The sequence below is a fragment of the Tamandua tetradactyla genome, chromosome 8, assembly GCF_023851605.1.
Source record: "Tamandua tetradactyla isolate mTamTet1 chromosome 8, mTamTet1.pri, whole genome shotgun sequence".
Classification (NCBI taxonomy): Eukaryota; Metazoa; Chordata; class Mammalia; order Pilosa; family Myrmecophagidae; genus Tamandua; species Tamandua tetradactyla.
In genome coordinates this window covers 90,603,502-90,622,616 of record NC_135334.1, presented here as the reverse complement: position 1 = coordinate 90,622,616, position 19,115 = coordinate 90,603,502, and the positions used below count along the sequence as shown (strand labels likewise).

At 43.6% G+C, this 19,115-nt stretch overlaps 1 protein-coding gene across 1 annotated transcript in view; it reads right to left on the bottom strand.

Moving 5' to 3' along the window:
* Positions 1 to 1,700: 1,700 nt before the first annotated feature.
* INSC (INSC spindle orientation adaptor protein) overlaps positions 1,701 to 19,115 on the bottom strand; it is a 141,717-nt gene continuing 124,302 nt past the window's right edge. Inside the window, exons 10-13 of the mRNA XM_077112258.1 lie at positions 14,385 to 14,451; positions 11,183 to 11,338; positions 9,540 to 9,616; positions 1,701 to 2,306 (exon numbers count right to left, since the gene is read on the bottom strand). Coding sequence (XP_076968373.1) covers positions 2,178 to 2,306; positions 9,540 to 9,616; positions 11,183 to 11,338; positions 14,385 to 14,451 — 429 coding nt within the window. The 3' untranslated portion in view covers positions 1,701 to 2,177. The remainder of the gene's footprint in view (positions 2,307 to 9,539; positions 9,617 to 11,182; positions 11,339 to 14,384; positions 14,452 to 19,115) is intronic.

Here is a 19,115-nt window from a genome sequence, read left to right as displayed (position 1 = left end):
TTCTGCTGTGTATAAAAATACAATGGATGTCTGGCTCTAGAAAAAGAACTCGTAGGATTGTTTGCATTGTAAACTGAACTATTTGTTTTGGTATTTTTTTAAAGAACACCATTTTTACTTGAAATCATAATACTATGATTATTCAGACTGATATACTTAGCAGACATTTTCTAAAAATTAAAGTAATCTGTCCCTTCAAAGGAAACGACTGACAGTATTTTTTACCATTGATAAGATTTGAGCATTCAAGCTTGATAACTTCCCAGTACCCAAAGACTTTTCTGAGTTCAGTGGTAATAGTAACACAAGTGGTTTGTTGATATTATATAATGAAATGTGTCAACATTTGGACATCTGCACAACTCAGAGACATATATAAAGAAAACTTTATTCCTAAAGGTGGAAGCTCTATATAAGGACTCAGAAGACATCAGCTTGAGTTCAGGGTTTGCCATTTACTTAATACTATGGCTCCACTGTCTCATCTGTAAAATGAGTTTTCTCATCTGTAAAATAGGCATAATAGCTACCTCCCAGAGTTTTAGTAGGAAATGGATAAATAATACATAATAATAAATGTTAATATGCATTAATAATTAATGTGTACAATGGTATAAAACAGTGCTTGGCACATGGTAAACGCTGAATGAATGTTTACTGTCATTATCATTATCTTTTTATATAAGAGGACTTAGACAACCAGCTTTCTATTTAGCATAGGACTTCAGATCAAAGGCTCTGGTGATAGATATCACTAGGTTCAGAGCCTAACACTACTTATTAGCTGGTGAACTTGGGTAAGGGATTTCATGATGATGGTGATGATGGCAGCTATCTAATATGGTTATAGTAAGGAACAATTGAGATAATGCATGTAAAATGCTTAGCCCATGACCTGATACATTAGGTTAACTCTGTTAGACTAGGAATTAGGAATGAAATAAATGTTTCTTGAATTCCATAAAATCATCTTACAATATGGGTGGGCCACGGTGGCTCAGTGGCAGAGTTCTTGCCTGCCATGCTAGAGATCCGGGTTCAATTCCCGGTATCTGCCCTTGCAAAATAATAATAATAATAATAATAATATTGCAATATATTGGAATTAAAATTATCAGAATTCACAGAGTTTGTGATATTTTCAACAGTTATGTTGGTAAACAAGCTCTTTGAAAAAAGCAAAAGCTCTTTTTTTGTCAACAGCTGCTGACACTTTGTAGCATGTGTCAGTTTCCGTGCTGCAAATACTTGTACCATGACCAAGTTCAATATGAGGTCTTTGGATGTGGAGTCGGAAGGATATTCATGTAGTCGGTCCTTAGAGGTGGTGTAGGCTAGACTCGGCACACCACTGCTTTCAAGTATACTTTTGAAGTGGCATCATTCACTGAACCTCAACTGAGGATTCTATTTATCAGGAGGTGAACAGCAGGTTGCACAAGAGTCTAGAAGCCAAAAGAGAAGCTGTTTGGTGACTTTGGAAATCCTTTTGAAAATCATAATTTTTCACTAACTCACTCAGAACTTGACCCATTTTTGCACCTATGAAAACAAGACAACTCTGTATGTCGCTTTTTTTTTTTGCATGGGCAGGCACTGGGAATTGAAAGGATGTAGTTTTAATAATTGAAAAGGTTTTTGTGGCTTGACTCCTTGAGAGGCAAGAATTTAGTCTAAGATAATTTAATAAAAAAATCCAAGACACATTTTGTATAATTCCGTCATAAAAGAAAAATACTTCCCTCTGGAATATTCTGTCCAACTATGAAATTTATTTTAAGTATAACATTTTTGGAAAGAGCAAATCCAACTTTAAAAAAAAACACTGCTAGGCAGTTAAGATACTCTGGTTCCAAAATACAAAATTGAGGTGAGATTATATAGTGAGAGTAGAAAAAGCAAGATGAATTGAAATCACCCATGACAATCTGTCATATTAGCCATTATAGGCTTCAACATCTGCAACCAAAAAGCCACAGAAGTCAAAAATAGAAACAAACAAAAAAAGACTCCCAAGGACCGCAGACTGCCCGATGACATTGTTACAAGATTTAGCCCTCTGTCTGTTTCATGTAAAAATAAATTAAGTATAAATAAGGATGTGAGGGCTGCTTCATAGGTGTATGCTCTGAGGAGGCAGGAGAACTGGGCTGGATGCCTTTCTTCTCCCATGTTCACTACACAAAACTCTCCTCCATGTTGCTGCAGAGTAAGAAGGAGTCCACAAGCCTGGGCTGGACCAGCTGCTGGAAGTCGGATTCCTGAAGGCCTTCTGGACAGACCCCAGCAAGCCTACGCAAAGCAGCCTGGGGGGAAAGCAGAAGGGACACACAGATCAGACTGGGCCCTGCTCAGATGCATGCATTTCCTTCAACTGTCCTGAAAGATGCATTTCAGAAAGTGGCTCATTAACTAGCTCATTTGAGCTGATCATTATCTTGGTCACCCGGTACCTAAGTTACTTGGTCCTTTTCTCCCCCTGGTCACCGTAGTGACTTCATCACTTCTCCTGGTTACATATGCATTCTGGTCACCAGATAAGTATCATCTGAAAGTTCTCAACTTTAATAATCATCTTGCTTTCTTAATTTTCATCATCACAGGCAGGTGGTCATTTTAAAGATCTATCGTGTTAAGGGCCACTTCAGTGGTATATTTACGTTTAAGACATGTTCATCCCAGAGGCTGGACCTTCCTGAAGCATCAGTAGAATTATATGCTTGGTTCTAGGGCCCTGGGGCAATCGTAGGACAACAAGGGCTATTTATCCATTAATTCCAAGAAGTCGTGAGCAGAGAAGTATAGGATGGGAAGAAGGGAGGATTGAGAGGAAGAGCACAAAGTTGAAGGAGATCAGGATTGTGCAACCAAGAAGTTCAAGGTCTATGAAGGAAATGAGCAGGTAAGAGAGGTGCCTCCAGAATGAAACCACTCCCCACCTCCCCACACACTGAGCATTTCACTCTTCCCTGAGTTTGCTGTCCTATTCTATGTCTATGCCCTTGCTCATTTTCTTCCCTATGAATGGAATTCCTTCCCACTGTTTTCTAGGCAGCAGAATACATTCACCCTGCAAGGTCTGCACCATTGCCACCTCCTCTGTGAAGCCTTCTCTGGTTTCCCTGAAGCAGAGATGGTTTCTCCCTTCCCTCTGAACTGACCGTAGCTGGTTTCTATCTCCCACACTAGACTCCAATTTCCTCAAAGGTAGGGACCCTGTTTTATTTATCTTTGTATCATTAGTAGGCAGTACAGGTTTTGGCACAGGATGCAATAAATGTTTGCTGAAAAAAAAAAAAACAAATAAAGTACTTTAAAATTGAGGTCTCCTGGTTGAACAACTTGAAGATACAAATGTGAGCTGTTCACCTACCTAGAGTTCTTTACCACTTAACTGAGGTAATTCATACCAAGTGCTAGCAGATGTTCAATGAATATTAACTTCTTCCCTCTTCCTGAGCATCTACAAAGCAGAAACAAGGTGGGAGCTTTAGGGTGTCTAGGAAACAAAGAGAGTGGAAAACATCTAGAATGGCAGGGGAAGCAAAGAAGGAGGGAGTATCTACACATAATACCTCATTTAACCCTACATGATGTTGCAAGATAGGTATCATGATCTCCATTTTGGATATAAGGAAACAAAAGTTCAGAGAGGGAAAATGGCTTCCAATGATCACAAAGCTAATAAGTGGTAAATCCAGGATTCAAACCCAAAGCAGCACAAGTCCAGGGCCCTCCAACCTACACAGACAGAATGCTGCAACCCAAGAACATTGGGTATAATGTATCCAAGGTAAGGGTAGAGCTCATTATCTAGATATGGCATGTAACTGGCTAGGGAGAGATCAGGCTCAGGAGGGGAAGAGAGGATGGCTTGAACTGGTTGTTTGTGTCATGAGGTGTGGCCATGTCCAAGCCAGGTCAAGGGGAAGGAGCATGTGTCTCTGTCCATGGGAACATGGTCTGAGACGAGAGTAGCAGAAAATAGCCTGCACAGGACTATCTCTAAGTCAGGTGGCCTCCCTGTCTTGGGGCATGATTTTTCCCAAGTCTAATGAGGCTGAACTCCATAGCACTTTCTGATCCCTCTACGCTTCAATTGGGAGAAATTACCTTGTAGTTCCTGAATTGTCTCAGTAAAAATGGATCCAAAGATCACTCACTAAATGAGGATATGAGGTCATTGGTGCATTTTGCATCATCTGGGGTAAAAATAAAGCAAGAGGGAGGAGCAAAGTGAGACACTGAAACAGAAAAGAAAATGATTCATCAAGAAAGAAAACAAGATAGGGGGAAAAAAAACCTGAGAGACAAAGAAAAACAGGCAACAGAGAAACAGAACAAGAAAGACGAAGAGAGGGAACTATTAAAACAGAGACAGAGATAAACTTGGTGAAGGAAAAGAAGCCAAGCATGAAAGAGAGGTGAGAGAGAAATAATGAGAAAGAGAAAAAACAGATCCCTACAGGAAGAGTCAGGGAAATAAGAGAAAGGGAGAGGAGATGAGAGGTTGGGGAGGAGTGGGCACTGGAAGAGAGAGGTATAGGGAGAAAGAGAGGAGACAAATGGGGAAGGAGGGAAGAGAGAAACCCCTAGGAGAGGAGGTAGCCCTAGAAAGAGGGAAAATCAAAATACGAACACAAAACAAAACAACGCACATACCCACAGAGAAAGAACTAGAAAAAGACCTACAAAAGATAAAATACAAGTAGATGCCTTCAGATTCTACCACCCAGATCCTCAGGGGCCCCAGAAAGTCTGCAGTACATGAACCCCAAAACCAGCTCAGAGCATCACCACCCTCACCTCCCCACCCCCCCACCCCCCACCCCCAGTGTCCAGCCTCTTCTGAGGACCCTTCAGAAGCCTTTCTCTCATCCTCTGCTTTCCTGAGAGAGTAAACTGCCAGTCATCACAGGATCTCATTCCCAGACCGCCTGAAAACACCCAAGTATTAAACAAGGCCAGCAGCCCGCTGCCAGCCGCCTTCATTAAGGGAAAATCAATTCTGTTTGCGAGTGGTGATCTGCACTGGAACTCCCCCAGATGTGGGAGAGGATAATTGAAATGTCCTCCCTCCACCTGAAAAGAGCCTTTGAAATCGGAAAGAAAGCCTTGAAAAAGAGCAGAACAGGTAGCTTCCAACTCCGTCTGCCGGGCTGGGCTCCAAATGGCCACACTCAAACGTGGCCCCTTCCTGTGAGCCAAACCACAGATGCGCACCGATGGGGCTGAGGGGATGTGAGTCTACAGAAAGGTGATCAACAGTCACCAAACTCCAGGTCCGACGGAGATACAAAGGTCTGGAAAAAGACCTCTGCCCCAGGAAGGTCCCTGACTGGAAGGATAAATCGTCCCCTGTGAGCCAAGGTCGTGAGAGAGGTGCCAGAGATGGGGCAAGAGGAAGAGAACGACTGGTACACGCTGTTGGGGTGGAAAAGTCAAGGCCTTCAGAGTCAGACAGGCCTGTGTTTGAATTCCAAACGCCTCCTCTCACAATCCCTGGGAGACAGAATATTACAACCTGCCTCATGCTGGGTAAAAGGAAATCCAAGAGGGGAGCTCTGGGGCCATCCTGTATTTCTTGTCTCTGTGCCAGAAGGGTGCCTGAAAACCATCCTGGAGCAGAGGGCTTTGGGCCTGAGCCTGGACGGATGGGCAGGACTTTACTAAGCAGAGTTGCAGAGAGGACATTTGCTTGAACCAAGGCCAAGGCACAGAGTTGAGGTTATTGGGGTCCTCTGGCTCAGCCAGGGGTAATAGGACCTAGAGAAGGGCCCCAAGGTGGGTCAGAGCCAGACTGGGAAGGCTTGACCAGGTGGACAGTAGCCTGTAGAAAATGGGGACGCATGGAAGGGTTTGATCAGGGAAGTCGTTGACTATCATTAAGGAAATTACCCCAGCAGCCATGTGGAGAATCCACTAAGAACAAGTTTAATCCTTTTTCTTCTTGAAAGTCCTTCAAGTGATTGAAGACAGTGGCCCACCCCTTCTGAGTATGCTCTTCTCCAAACTAATAATAAAAATGACAACAGTAATAACAAGCCCTGAAATGTGAATGGAGCTTTATACTTTAGCAAGTGCTTTCAATGCTACTGATGCTTTCTCAGGACCTATTCAACGTCAGGTAGTTGCTCTCCAAGAAGTGAGGATAATGGTAGCTGTGGCCAATTATTAAGTGCATGCCAGCTATTAATCTTCCCTCATTTTACTCACTAGAGGAGGCAGAATTAAGAGGGTCTATGAACTTGGATGAGAAAAAAAAATCACACCTTTATTTTCATTAACCTCTAGCTGAACTTCAGCATTTCCTTCATGTATGAATGTGATGGCAAACCATGGAGTCTTAGCAATCCCTGTGACTTGTTCACCAAAAGAAATCACACATACTTTTATATCCATTACAGTTGTTGCAGATATCTTCACATATCACTTATACCCATCATTGCTTAAGATTACAGTACTGGTTAGCTCTGCTGCTAGATCGTATTTAATGCATTCAGTAAAAAACATATATTAATACATCATGTTTAAATGCTTTATGTTACTATTATTAGATTTCTTTTTAATCTGAAATGTTTTATTTATTAATTTAAAAACATTATTCTGAGAAGAAGTCCATAAGCTTCACCAGACTAGCTGACAAGGCACAAAAAGGGTTAATATCACTTTTTTCTGGAGTGATGCAAATGTTCTAAAATGGATCATGGTGACAAATATACAACTATGTGATGATATTGTGAGCCACTGGTTGCATAATATGGTTGGACTGTACATGTGTGCATATTTCTCAATAAACATACTAAAAAAAATAAAGGTGATAAATATTTAAAACACACGCACACACAAAATGGTGGGAGAAGTATGGAGTGGGAGAAAGTGTTTATGGCAAATAGTTTAAAGGACCTTTGAATCCATTGCTTCTCTCATGTGTTTTCTGAGCTTCAATCAAGGAGCTGGCAGACTCTTCTGGAAGTTAAATGACCCTGTATATAACAATGGTTTCCCTGTCATGCTTGGTGTTTCCAAATGGAAGCTGCTCTGCTTTGGGATCCATTATGGCCCCAGAAGGGAGGAGTGCAAAGCACGCATTCTCCATCTAGTGTTATGAATCCTTTCACCCAGGCATCAAGGAGGACATGGGTGGGGACCTCCCAGGACATGTGCTTGAGCTCAGGGTGAAGATACTGTGGCCAGTTGAATAAGACTCTCCTGCCATGTTCCCTCCTTTCCTTGTCCCACAAAGGCAGAGGCAGCTGCAGTGCTGGGATGGGCACCAGCTGGAGGGGCTCTGTTCAAGGGCAAAGGGAGGTGTTTCTCACAATGTCTGCTTCAGAACCAGCAGGAGACACCCATAGCCGAGCTCCCAGGTGCTTGCAGGCACCATGACCTCAAGAACCCCACCTGGCAGTGTGGTGGCTCCACAGGAGGTTGGAGGCAGAGTTGCGTATGATCCTAAAACCCTGCTGCTCAGTATATACCTGGAGGAACTGAGTGTGGGGCTATGAATGGAATGTGCACACTAGTGTTTCTGGCAGCAGTCTTCAAGATTCACAATGGATGGAGGTGGCCTAAGGGTACAACGACTGAGGAATGGAAGTGGGAACTGTGGTGTTTACATACTATGGACTGCTGAAATGGCCAAGAGGGAATGAAGCTGTGAGGCATTCAGCTAGGTGAATGAACCTAAGGACAGTATGGTGAATGAAATGTCTGAAACAAAAAGACAAATATTATCATGCCTCACTCATATGAACTAACTGTAATATAGAAACTTGGAGAACTGAAGTCAAGAGCATGGGGCGGGGGGGTCTATTGTAAAAGGTCCTAGATTGTAAGCTCTTATAGCAGTCACATCTGTTCAGGAATTATAACTTGTTATTTCTAAATTCTGAGATACTGAGCTATTTGCATATAACCTGATACTGAGCTATTTGTATATAAAGTTCCCTCAAACTTTGGGTATCTATGTGACACTTGAGATCAAGAGTCAGAGCATAGCAGCTATGAAAGTCAGCTATTAAAAAAGCTGAAAAAGTGATTGCACTTCAACCAGAGATATGAATGAAGCTGATATGGCTAGGACTAAGGTAAATCAGAATACTGGGTAAAGGATGATATGGCCCATATTTTTAGACTTCAACTCCTGTGCAAGACCAGAGGGAGAGATGTTTATTTGGTGCAAAATTTTAATTTTGGGTAGCATGTTTTCTAATTTAATTTGTATGGTCAGTTTACTTGAACACCATAATTACATGGAATCTTGAATAAAGTGTGAGATTTTCTTGATTTGTACAGGTTAGTGTGAATACCTGATATACCCCAGAGAATTTGAACAGAGAATAAAAGTATTTGCAAAGTCCCTTTGGAGGTCTGGGGAGAAAGGAGGAAATATTAAACTTTCCCATCTGGGGAATTCCTGGTATTCCCACAAGCATGAGGAACAACAAATTCAATAGGCTGAGCCCTCAATCTTGGGGCTAACCCCTCAAATTTATTCCTGAAAAGGAGAAGCTAAGCCTACTTGTAATTATGCCTAAGAGTCACCCCCAGAAAACCTCTTTTATTGCTCAAATGTTGCCTCTCTCTCTAGGCCAACTCTGCAGGTGAACTCACTGCCCTCCTCCCCTACATGGGACCTGACTCCCAGGGATGAACCAGGACCTGTCATCATAAGATTGAGGAAGACTTCTTGACCAGAAAGGGGAAGAGAAAAATGAGACAAAATAAAGTTTAGTGGCTGAGAGATTTCAGAGTCAAGAAGTTGCCCTGGAAGTTATTCCTATGCATTTTATAGATATCTCTTTTTAGTTTATGGTATATAGGAGTGGCTATAGGGAAGTACTTGAAACTGTTGAACAGTGTTCAAGGACCCTTGATTCTTGCAGACAACTATATAACTATATAGCTTTTACAAATGTGACCGTGTGATTGTGAAAACCTTGTGTCTGATGCTCCTTGTATCTAAGGTATGGACAGTTAAGTAAAAAAAAAAAAAAGGATGAAAAAGAAATAAATAATAGGGGAATAAAGCATAAAATATTGGGTAGTTTGAAATACTGGAGATCAGTGAGAAGTAATGGTAAGGGGTATGGGATGTATGAGTTTTTCATTTTATTCCTTTTTCTGGAGTGATGACTATGCAACTACGTGATGATATTGTGAGCCACAGATTGTATACTATGGGAGGTCTGTATGTGTGTGAAGATTTCTCAATAAAAATATTAAGAAAAAAAAAAACATCAGCTGGGAGTCTGCTGGACACTCTGGTCTTGATGTACTGTTAAAGATACCCCAGAACGTCAAAAGTTCATGGTGGCTAAGAATTGGGCGATCCCAGCCCCATTTCTCACATACATAACTTCATTATAACTTTTACCACAATCATATAAATTAAGTGAAGTAAGTATGACCTTTATCACCATTTCAAAAACAGAAAAGCAGAAGCCCAGGGAAGTTTCATGGGATAGCCTGTTCTCCGGGCCCCAGGTCTGCCATGCCAATGTCCAGGGAGAAGGCTGGGGGGAGACAGGACTCACCAGGCAGGCCACGAGCACCGCGTCACTGCTGTTCCTCTCCGACGGGGATCGGCAGAGCTCGATGAGGCGGGACATGCCTGTGTGAGACACAGGGACAATTTCCTGCCTGGCATGGAGAGGGCGGCCAGGCCTGACCGGAGGTGTCACCCACACCACTCTACACGGGGTCCTGCGGGGCCGACGGCTCACAGGTCCCTGGTCGGCCCATTAATCTGCCAGGGAAGCGGCTGGACCCTTCTAGAGGAGTCTGTGGTGGAGAGTTTCTGCTCCCTCAGCTGTGAACAGGCTCAGACCAGGACACAAGGAATAAACCGGAGCATCCAAACCAAGCCCGCAAGTTCACTCACCAAGAGTGAACACAGTGAAAACTTGAGCTGAGGGTGGCGTGGGTCTGAGGAATAGCTTCCTGTTTCGGAACATCTGAGTTTTTCAGAGCTGTGGTTAATGTTTGCATGTTCACTGGAGGAACTTCTCAGCTATACCCCCCACCCCCACCCCACCTGCATCAGTTGCCTATTTCAGTCAGAAACTATATTGTGTCTAAAATTACAGAAAACTACAGACTATGGCATGTAGATGTTTCCTAAGACTTTACAGAGGAAAAGTTAAAGAAATGATTTTAGTGTTCAATGCAAATTGACTTATTTCGAAATGTTACAAAATAGTAGTAAAATGTGTGCCAACACATTCTGGATATTTATCCTCCAGGAAATCTTCTTGGAGCAGGAACCCTCTGCTGCCCCAGAGCCCCTCTTGTGGTCCCTCAAAGTACCTGAATGATTGGGACAGGGCTGCTCCTTTCTTCATACCTCTTCCTGGAGAGACCTTTATCAGACTTCACACCTGCAGAACTCCTACATCTCTCTCGAACCACAGCTCAAGACTTACCTCCTTGTTAAAACATTTTTTGAATCACCTAGATAAAATGTGGACTACTTCCTCTAGGCACTAAATGTGCCATGTGCTGCTTTGAGCATCACTCCTGTAACACTCAAGGGCAAATATTTCCTTCCATGTCTGTCATCCCATTAGGTTTGACCCCTGTGGTCAGGAACAATGTTAAAGGTTTGACCCCTGTGGTCAGGAACGATGTTAAATTCAGTGCCATATGCCTACCATCCAGAACACAGCTTAGCTAGAGTGCTCTGAAAATACTTCTTGGTTAAATAAGTGACAAATGAAATGAGTGATTTAATGAGTAAGTAAATTAATGAATGAGTTAATGATGAATAAATGAAGTAATGACTAGGTCAATGAATTGATGAGCAAAATGATCAATGAATGAATGAATGAACCAATGGATAATAAATAAATGAACAAATAAGTAACTGAATAAGTAAACTCATGGGGAAATGAATGTGTGAATTAAAGAATGGGAATCCTAATCAGCAGGAAGTCTGTGGGTGGGTCACTGTTCTGGCAATTTTAACTTTCATAGGCCCTTTCTCTCTCTTGCTTAAGCCCCTGGTTTACAAGCTAGTGAATTTGCATGCTGGGCCCAGCCCCTCTCAGTTGTAATTTCCAGCACTCAGTGAGTAATGCTCAACTCAATAGCCCTTGCTCTGTGTTTACTGTTGCTGCTGTGATATCTGGGCAGCTTCCCTCCCCAAGTCCCCCACTCCAGCCACGTCAGCCCCACTTACAGCTGAGCCGCACTGCCTCCCGTGCCACGTCTGGGTCTCGACTGAGACGGGCCAGGGTCACTGCAGCTTTCTGCTGGACACGCTCACAGGCCGCCACCTCAGCAGGGGTCCCAGACCTTGGCTTCTCAGACAGCATGCCCATGATAAGTTGGATCCCTGGGCAGGAAGCAATGAACAGGTGGCATCCAAAACCAGCTTGCAAATTGACTTATGCATGTCCTGGGGGTGTTTCTGTTCCATGTATCAAGCCACGGCACTGAGAAGGGGCATCTGCAGGACATCCCCCTTTTTTATTTTTTTTAATGCTATAGTGAACTTTTACTCACTATATAAGACTCTATGATTCTAAATGTACACTGATACATGATCCCTTTATACCTCCTACCAGCCCCATGAAGTAGGTCTTATTATAACCCCACTATGAGGCCCAGAGAGAAGAGTCATATCTTGCCTAGAGTTCACAGTTAGTAGTTGGGAGAGCTGGTATCAGAACTCAGATATATTTGATTACTTTTCACCACCTCATCACCTCAGATGCTTGGCTGCATCTGAGATATGTCCAGAGTGAAGGTAGGTGATCCAAGCCTAACCTGGATAATCACTAGTTAAATGCTTTAGAGGGGATCCAACCACTGGAGGAGGGTAGAGTAGTTGACCCGAGAGATTTACATGTGAAATAATATTTTGAGAAGCCTCACTGACCTTTCTCTGAAACAAGACCTATCTTCCAATTGTTCTATAAACCAAAACCCAAGTCTACCTCCCCTCCATGCCTTTGTCCATCTCATTCTTTCTGTAGGAAATGCGTTTTTCCCTTTTGTTTCCCATCTAAATGCTTCCTAGCCTTCAGGTTGCAGTAAAAGTCCACCTTCCACGGGAGGTGACCCCCAACTACCCCAAGGCACATCCCCTCTTCTGTATCCAGTAGCAACTTCCAGCTTAGACTTTAACCCAAACATGGCCCACAGCCCTTCATCCTGCTTCCCAGCCCCAACATTCACCCAGTCTGGAGCAGGATACAGACCAAATTACCAGGTTTCTAGGACAAGGTTCATCCAAGTCTCAAGCATCCCATGAAGAGGACTTCCTGTCAAATGTCCAGCCTGCTCCACAGAGCTGGTGTCCCCACTGCACCTGGCCCCTATAACCATACAGCATGAGGTGCCACATTTTGCAATTATTGGCCTACTCATGTCTTCCCTGACTCCTGTCAGACTATGAGTAACTTGAGGACATGGGCATGCCTGATTTATTTCGGTATGCACAGGCCCAGCATTAAATAGGATTCACTAGGAAACTCTCCTAATTTAGGGAGAAAATATAACAGCCACTTTGAGGGCAGGAGCTGAAGCAGTGTGCTCTGAAGGAGAAAGTAAGAAGAGTTGGGTTTCATCTCCTAAGAGAACCCAGAGGGTACAGGAAAGGAAGGGAGCCCAATCTAAAAGGGTTTTGCCTAGGCACAACATGGGGTTGGAAGCTGGTGAAAAATCCCCAGCAGTCAAGTAACAGAAGAATGCTGATGAACCGGGTTGTCTGGTAATCAATTTAAAGCTGTTTATGTGGCTTGGTTTAAACCCCACCCCCTTTCTTCCCCCAAATCATCAGTAAAATCAGTAAGCACATAAATGCCTTGCAAGAATGTTATTATATAATTATGATCAATTGTATTTGGAAAACAAGGAAGGACAGGTGTTTAATATCTTGGTCAAAATGGTGGGAAATACTAAAAGCAAGCGCTGTTTGGAAACATGACCTCCATATTTTGGAAGCAAGAGTTCAAGCCAGGGAACCTTGGCAATGTAAGCCTCTCCCCTCTAGAAATTAGTAGGAATATGCACAGACCTCACCTCAACCACCTAAGGCTAACTCCTGCCAGGATTTCTTCTGATGCCCAGATTGGGAAATGGGGATTAGCAAACTCAGGGCCCAAAGAGCCCATCCATGATATGGAGGGGGCTTGGCCAACTCCCACCCAAAGGCTCTGGATTAATCAATGTCTCCCTCACCATATCCAGGTAGTATCCCAAGGGCTTCTTCCTCACCCACCATTACTAAAGGAAATAAGGATTGAGAAAGGAATGTGTCCTTGGCTATATCACAGAGAGCTCTGCTGAGATGTGCCCTACCTCCTTCACTCCCCAGGCCAGTTTCAAACACCTCCCATCTTTGCTTCCATCTCTCCATCTCTTCTACTTCTGCCCTGACTCCTGACAACTGCCACTCCCTCCTCCAGCTCCACTCCCTCCAAACGACCCTCCCCTGCACAGCCAGAGGGAGCATTCTAAAAGGCAAATCTAAACATGTCACTGTGTGCTCAAAATCTGCACACTTCAGATTTTGCTCAAAAAAAACCACATGCAAAAAAAACCAACATTTCATGGATCACAAGACTATATATTCCTTCATCTGGCATTCAAAGCCCTTTGTCTGCTGGTTCCAACCCTCACTTCCAGTTGCATCTTCAATCTTTGCCCCCTCCATCATGACAACCCCTAAGCCCCAGCTACAGTGAGCGTCTGCTGCCCTGTCCTGTCTCTAGAACTTGGCCCATTCTATTCTCTCAGACTGAAATATTATTCTATCCCTTCTGCCTGGAAGACTATAAAACAACTAATTCTACAAGACCCATCTCAAATGTCACCTCCTCCACAATGCCATCTCTAATTGCTACTAGTTCCTACAATACTCTACCTATCTGGTACCTATCTCTAGTACAGAACTTACACTGTCTTATACTTACTTGGTGGCAAGAATGCTATTCTGTATTTAGTCATTTAAATATTTGCCTTCCCACTTTCTGGATCACTGGATCCTAAGAATTTAGCACAAGGCCCAGCACCTGGTAGGCATCCAATGTTTGATAAATAAAGATCACATTCACACGTGTGCTTAGTTACACATCCCTGCACAAACCCACAAGGACATATGTAGGGATACATATATACACACTCATATCCCCCAAAGCATATATACATGGAGGTATACACATGAATTTTTTATGTACACATACCTGGGTACACACATACACACAGATATTAAATACTGACCCATATCCACACATAGGCACACACATATATGCTTATGCACACACAGACACATGTTCATGTTCACAATCTTGCACACAGTCATACATATAGACACAGAGACACAAGGTGATGGTGTACACAATGCATGCACCACACACATTGCTGAAAAGACATACCATTCTCCTGAATGATGTCAGAGGCACACTGCTCTAGGACAGACATGTTTGCCAAGATGGTCACAATCTAAAAAAAAATAATTGAGAAGCTAAGAAAATGGGTGCTAAGTGATCCAAATGTTCTTTCTACAGACAGGTCAGCCAGCAGCCTCAGAGTTTTCCTTTAACCCGTGACTCCTGATTGCCCACCTGACCCATTCTTCCATGGCATTTCCTTACAGTGTCATGGGCTCCTGCCACCCAGCTATATTTCCTCAGTGACTGTCAACCATCACCTGTGGCCTTGAGATGGCCTGCAAGCTCCAGGACCCACTGAAGAGAACAGTGTCACCCTGGGTGAAGATAGGGCCCCTGCTTTGTCTTTCTCCAGTACCCTCTGGCCCCAGGCCCTAAAATGCAGATGCAACTGGCAAGTGCCTGTCCTCCTCCCATACCTCTGTGCTGGCTGATCCTCCTGATGCCCAATGCCCGCCCTGGATTCGGTTCCTCCACCCCAGCTTCTTGCCCTGATAGTGAGACCCACTTACTTGCAAACTGAAATGAATGGAGGCAGCTTTACACCACAAGCCTCAGATATGGTATGGAATCTGATGAGAACATTTGCACTGGCCTACACTTTGCAAGTCTGTGAATCGTAAGCCTGGTTTGTCAAGTCTTCCTGAAGGGTTCCTCCCATAGCAAAGACATGCTGACACCAGGTGGACAACCTTGGTTACAACCTCATGGGCTGCTCAGGCAGTAGCGCTCCCCATTCCCAACCCCAGCACAGTAGAGAGAGCACAAGACTGTCTTGAATAACAGGCCAGCAAGTGACCCATTCCAAGGGCACCAAACTGTAAAGGGGTGGCAAAACACCAACGAAATATATTAGAAATGTGGCACCTACTAACTCAGCACACAACATCCTGCTCTTGGACATAGCACCGAACTGAAAACCTATCCTCTTGTGTGCAGATGTGGACAGGACTCTCAAGTGGCAGTTTAGAAAAAAAAAACTAATAAAATAATATAAAAAGTGGTTCTCACTAGTGCAGCCCTATCTCTGTTGAAAAGTTTCTGCAAAACTCGTAGCATGGCATAAACTGGAGGTTATATACCTACCTCTGAGGCTGATGGTGTCCTGAGGACAGTTGAGTCAACTTAAATACTGAAACTGGGTAATGCATGGTAACATGATGTTACCAAGAAGAGTTTTATCTGGATTTTAATTGGTTTAATATTGACATATTACTCTAGGTAATAAAAGCATATAATAGATCTCTTCTTTTAAGCAGAAAGGAAAAGTTTTGGCATATTAATAGAACAGCTGTCTGCCTCCCCCCCCACACAAACACCTATTACCCACTAAACATATGTTGAAAAGGGATGCAGCATTTTTAGGCTGCCAGCGGCATCCGTGCATGTCACCCCCTCCCAGCTCAGGCACGTTCAGGGACCTGGGTGGATAAGCATGGCTGGGCAGGTTGCCAGGAGAGGGGACGGGAGCCAATCCTGAAAGCTTAATCCTGAAGGCAACTCTGCACCACAAGAATGTTTTATAAGGGGAGTTACAAGCTCATATATGCATTTTAGAAAGACTAAAGATTTTCTCTGGTTTTATTTTCTTTGCTTCTGACTCTACTAATTAGTTGGAAATGCATGTGAAATAAGCTTTCCTAGATTAAAAAGTATTTTAAACAAAGGTTATTACTATTTAAAATAAAGGACTAAATGAGATAGGTGTTGCTGTAGGATCATTATTTCCCCCTTTTAATATTGTGGGTGTTTGTGGGTTGAATGGAAGAAGTTAGAGGTGAAGGATAGGTTGACAACGCAGTAGAAAAATGGAAGTTTCCTCAAGAGGCATAAAGCACACAGTCCCTACAAGGGAGGAGACACAAGGCCAAGTTCATTCCAGATTACAGTTCATTTAAGCAGTTACTAGCAGTAGAGAGCATGGCTTTGGCTTCCCCAACCTGGGGGCCCCTAAACTCCAAACATCACCTGCCTGGCCTCTCAGAATAAAGACATTTGCTTGACATGCAAATTCATTACAAAAGGAAGGAAGGAAAGGAGGAAGAGAGGGATGAAGGAAAGAAGGCCAAAAGAAAAAAAAGAAAAGGAAACCTTTGTCTGCAGCATGAGATTCATTACACAGCAATTATTAGCTATGTCACAGGCACCAGGTAGGTCTTTGTGTCAGACTAATTTAGATCTTGTTAATGAAAATTACTTCCTCTGTACAGAGCCTGTACCCCATGTGGTTTTCTGAGGTGCAAATGAAGTATTCAATTAAGCACAATTTGAATAAATGCCAATTATGCCCTGCTTTGAATCCCCTTTTGGAAACATCTTTGCATGCTCTGGAATGTCATGGGAAGGAGGTCAGAGTTTCTTGTTGCAGCGAAGGCCAGGCTGGGATAGGGACTGGTTTACCTGGTTGGATACAAGACAGTAATTAATGCTGTCAGAGGGTGCAGGAGCTAGGCAGACAGTTTTCTCTGGCCCAGACTGATCCAGTCTTATCTGATGATGCACAATTAAGTCTTATTCCTTCTGAAAGTGCACTATTCCCCTTACAGTTATTTGGAGAATAAAGATAGCCTCTAGGAGAGTCCATGGATGAGAGGACTTACAGTGTAATGCCTAAGCACATGGATTAACCTTGGTCCAAATCCCGACTCTGTCACTTATTTGCCACATGACCTTGGCCACATGACCTCTCTGTGCTTTGGTCAATGGGGGTATATTAGTTTCCTATTGCTGTAACAAAATAACACAAACTTACAGGCTTAAAACAATGCAAATTTATCATCTTACAGTTCTGGAAATCAGAAGTCAAAACTAGAGCTGCAGGGCTAAACCCAAGCTGCTTTCTGGAGGTGAGACTGGAGGCTGAGATTTTGGCTTAGAGATGCTGAGCCAAAAACACCATTAAACTGCTTCACAACTAGGCCCCAGGCTGCTGGTGGACTAGGCCAAAGGAATCTCCCTACTGAATTGTAGCAACTGCTAACTGCACTGAGGTTGGGGTGCAAGCCTCACAGTGATGGAGAGCATGCAAATGCCAGATCATGGTCCAGTGCTTAGCTTTCCCCAAGCTTTGGAATAGGTCAAGATTTGGTGTGTGACCCTGGGTTCCTCTAAGCTTCTCCAAACAAGTCAACGTGAATGCATACTCATACGCGAATAAACATATCCACTCCTTGCAATGACTTCTAGCCCTCTACACGGGCACACCCCAACCTCCCCCCACCACCACCACAACGTGCACATACCCACACACAAACTGTAATCCTCACCATTACATTAGCTAACTTTCCTGGCCCTATCTTTCTGCCCCAAAGATGGTATTCCCTGTCCCAGACCTAATTCCAAACCCTGGTTCCATCAGAGACCCTCACTCCAGTCATTATTGTGTATCATTTTGATTCTGAGTATTTTTCTAGCATTAGCCCATCTATTCCTCACAATAACGTAACAAGGGAGGAAATATTATTATCCCCATTATACAGATGAGCAAATTAGGGCTTAGAGAGGTTAAGGACTTGCCAAGGATCATACAGCTAGGAAATGGCAGAGCCAGAACTTGAACTCAGGTCTGTCTGAACCCAAGTCCTGTTATCTTCCCTATTGACTGGCATTTATTCCTCTATTAGTAGTCCTAATGAATGGTATTCATGGTGAGGACCCAGAAATGCTATGAAATCCAGACATTCTAAAATGTCAAACAGATCATGTGTTTCTATGGGAGGTGTACACCCACACTTTTCACTTCTGTGAAAGCAATCAATTTCTGAAGGTCACAAAAGGATAAGCTCAGTAAAAGATCATGTTGTGGGTTAGACAAAATAACCAGGTCCCTTTCATCCTAGGTTGTCAGTGCCTGCCAGGGCAGAATTTAGTCAACACCCCTAAAGATAGCCCTCTCCCCATTCTCATGTCAAGCCAGATAGCTAGCTCCCCTGGGCAGCATGTTCCCTGAAAAATAACTCCTAGGGATGAGGCCCCGCACAGATCACTTCTCAGGCAGGGAATTCTTCTTGCTGCCTGATCCCATCCAGTTGCAGCCCACACTGCCCTCACCTGGATCTGCATTTGGAAAAGGGAAGTGGAAGAACTCAGGCACAAGTCTGCCCTCACCCCCTGTCCATACCCCAAGAGTTGGTCCAAGATAAGTAGGATCATCGATGCTTCAGTTGGACAAATTAAGTGGTCTCAGCCTGCTGTGATGACCAAGGGGATCTCACTGAGGCATCCAAACAGTACAGATCCAAGATCAAGAAGCTCCACACAGCATCGGCGTCATTGGCAGATTCATTACCGGAAATTTCATGGGGCATTTAATCTCCTAAGTATTTCAGGGGGCGGTGAGCACTTCAGAGACTAATTCATCTTCTCTGTAATCATTACAGAGTCCTATGATCACCTTAATCCTCCCTCTGCCACAGGAAAGAGCTATTTGTTTCTTTAATGGGTGCACTCTCACTAGCTAAGTGGTTGCTCTGAGCCAGGGCTGAAGGTGAAGCCATCCTGAGGATGGAGGGGGACGTGCCTGGCTCAGACCTGGAGGTAGCAGGAAAAGCTCCGAACTTCCAATGCAGAAAGCTTGACCATATTCTATCTCTACCCCTAAGCCTCAGTAGGGGGCCAGTCATTCCTCATAAAGAGAAAGGGGTCTTTGCACGCAGGGTCATAGGATGCATGAGCTGAAAAAGATCATGCTCAATCTATAGATGGGGACCTCCTCAT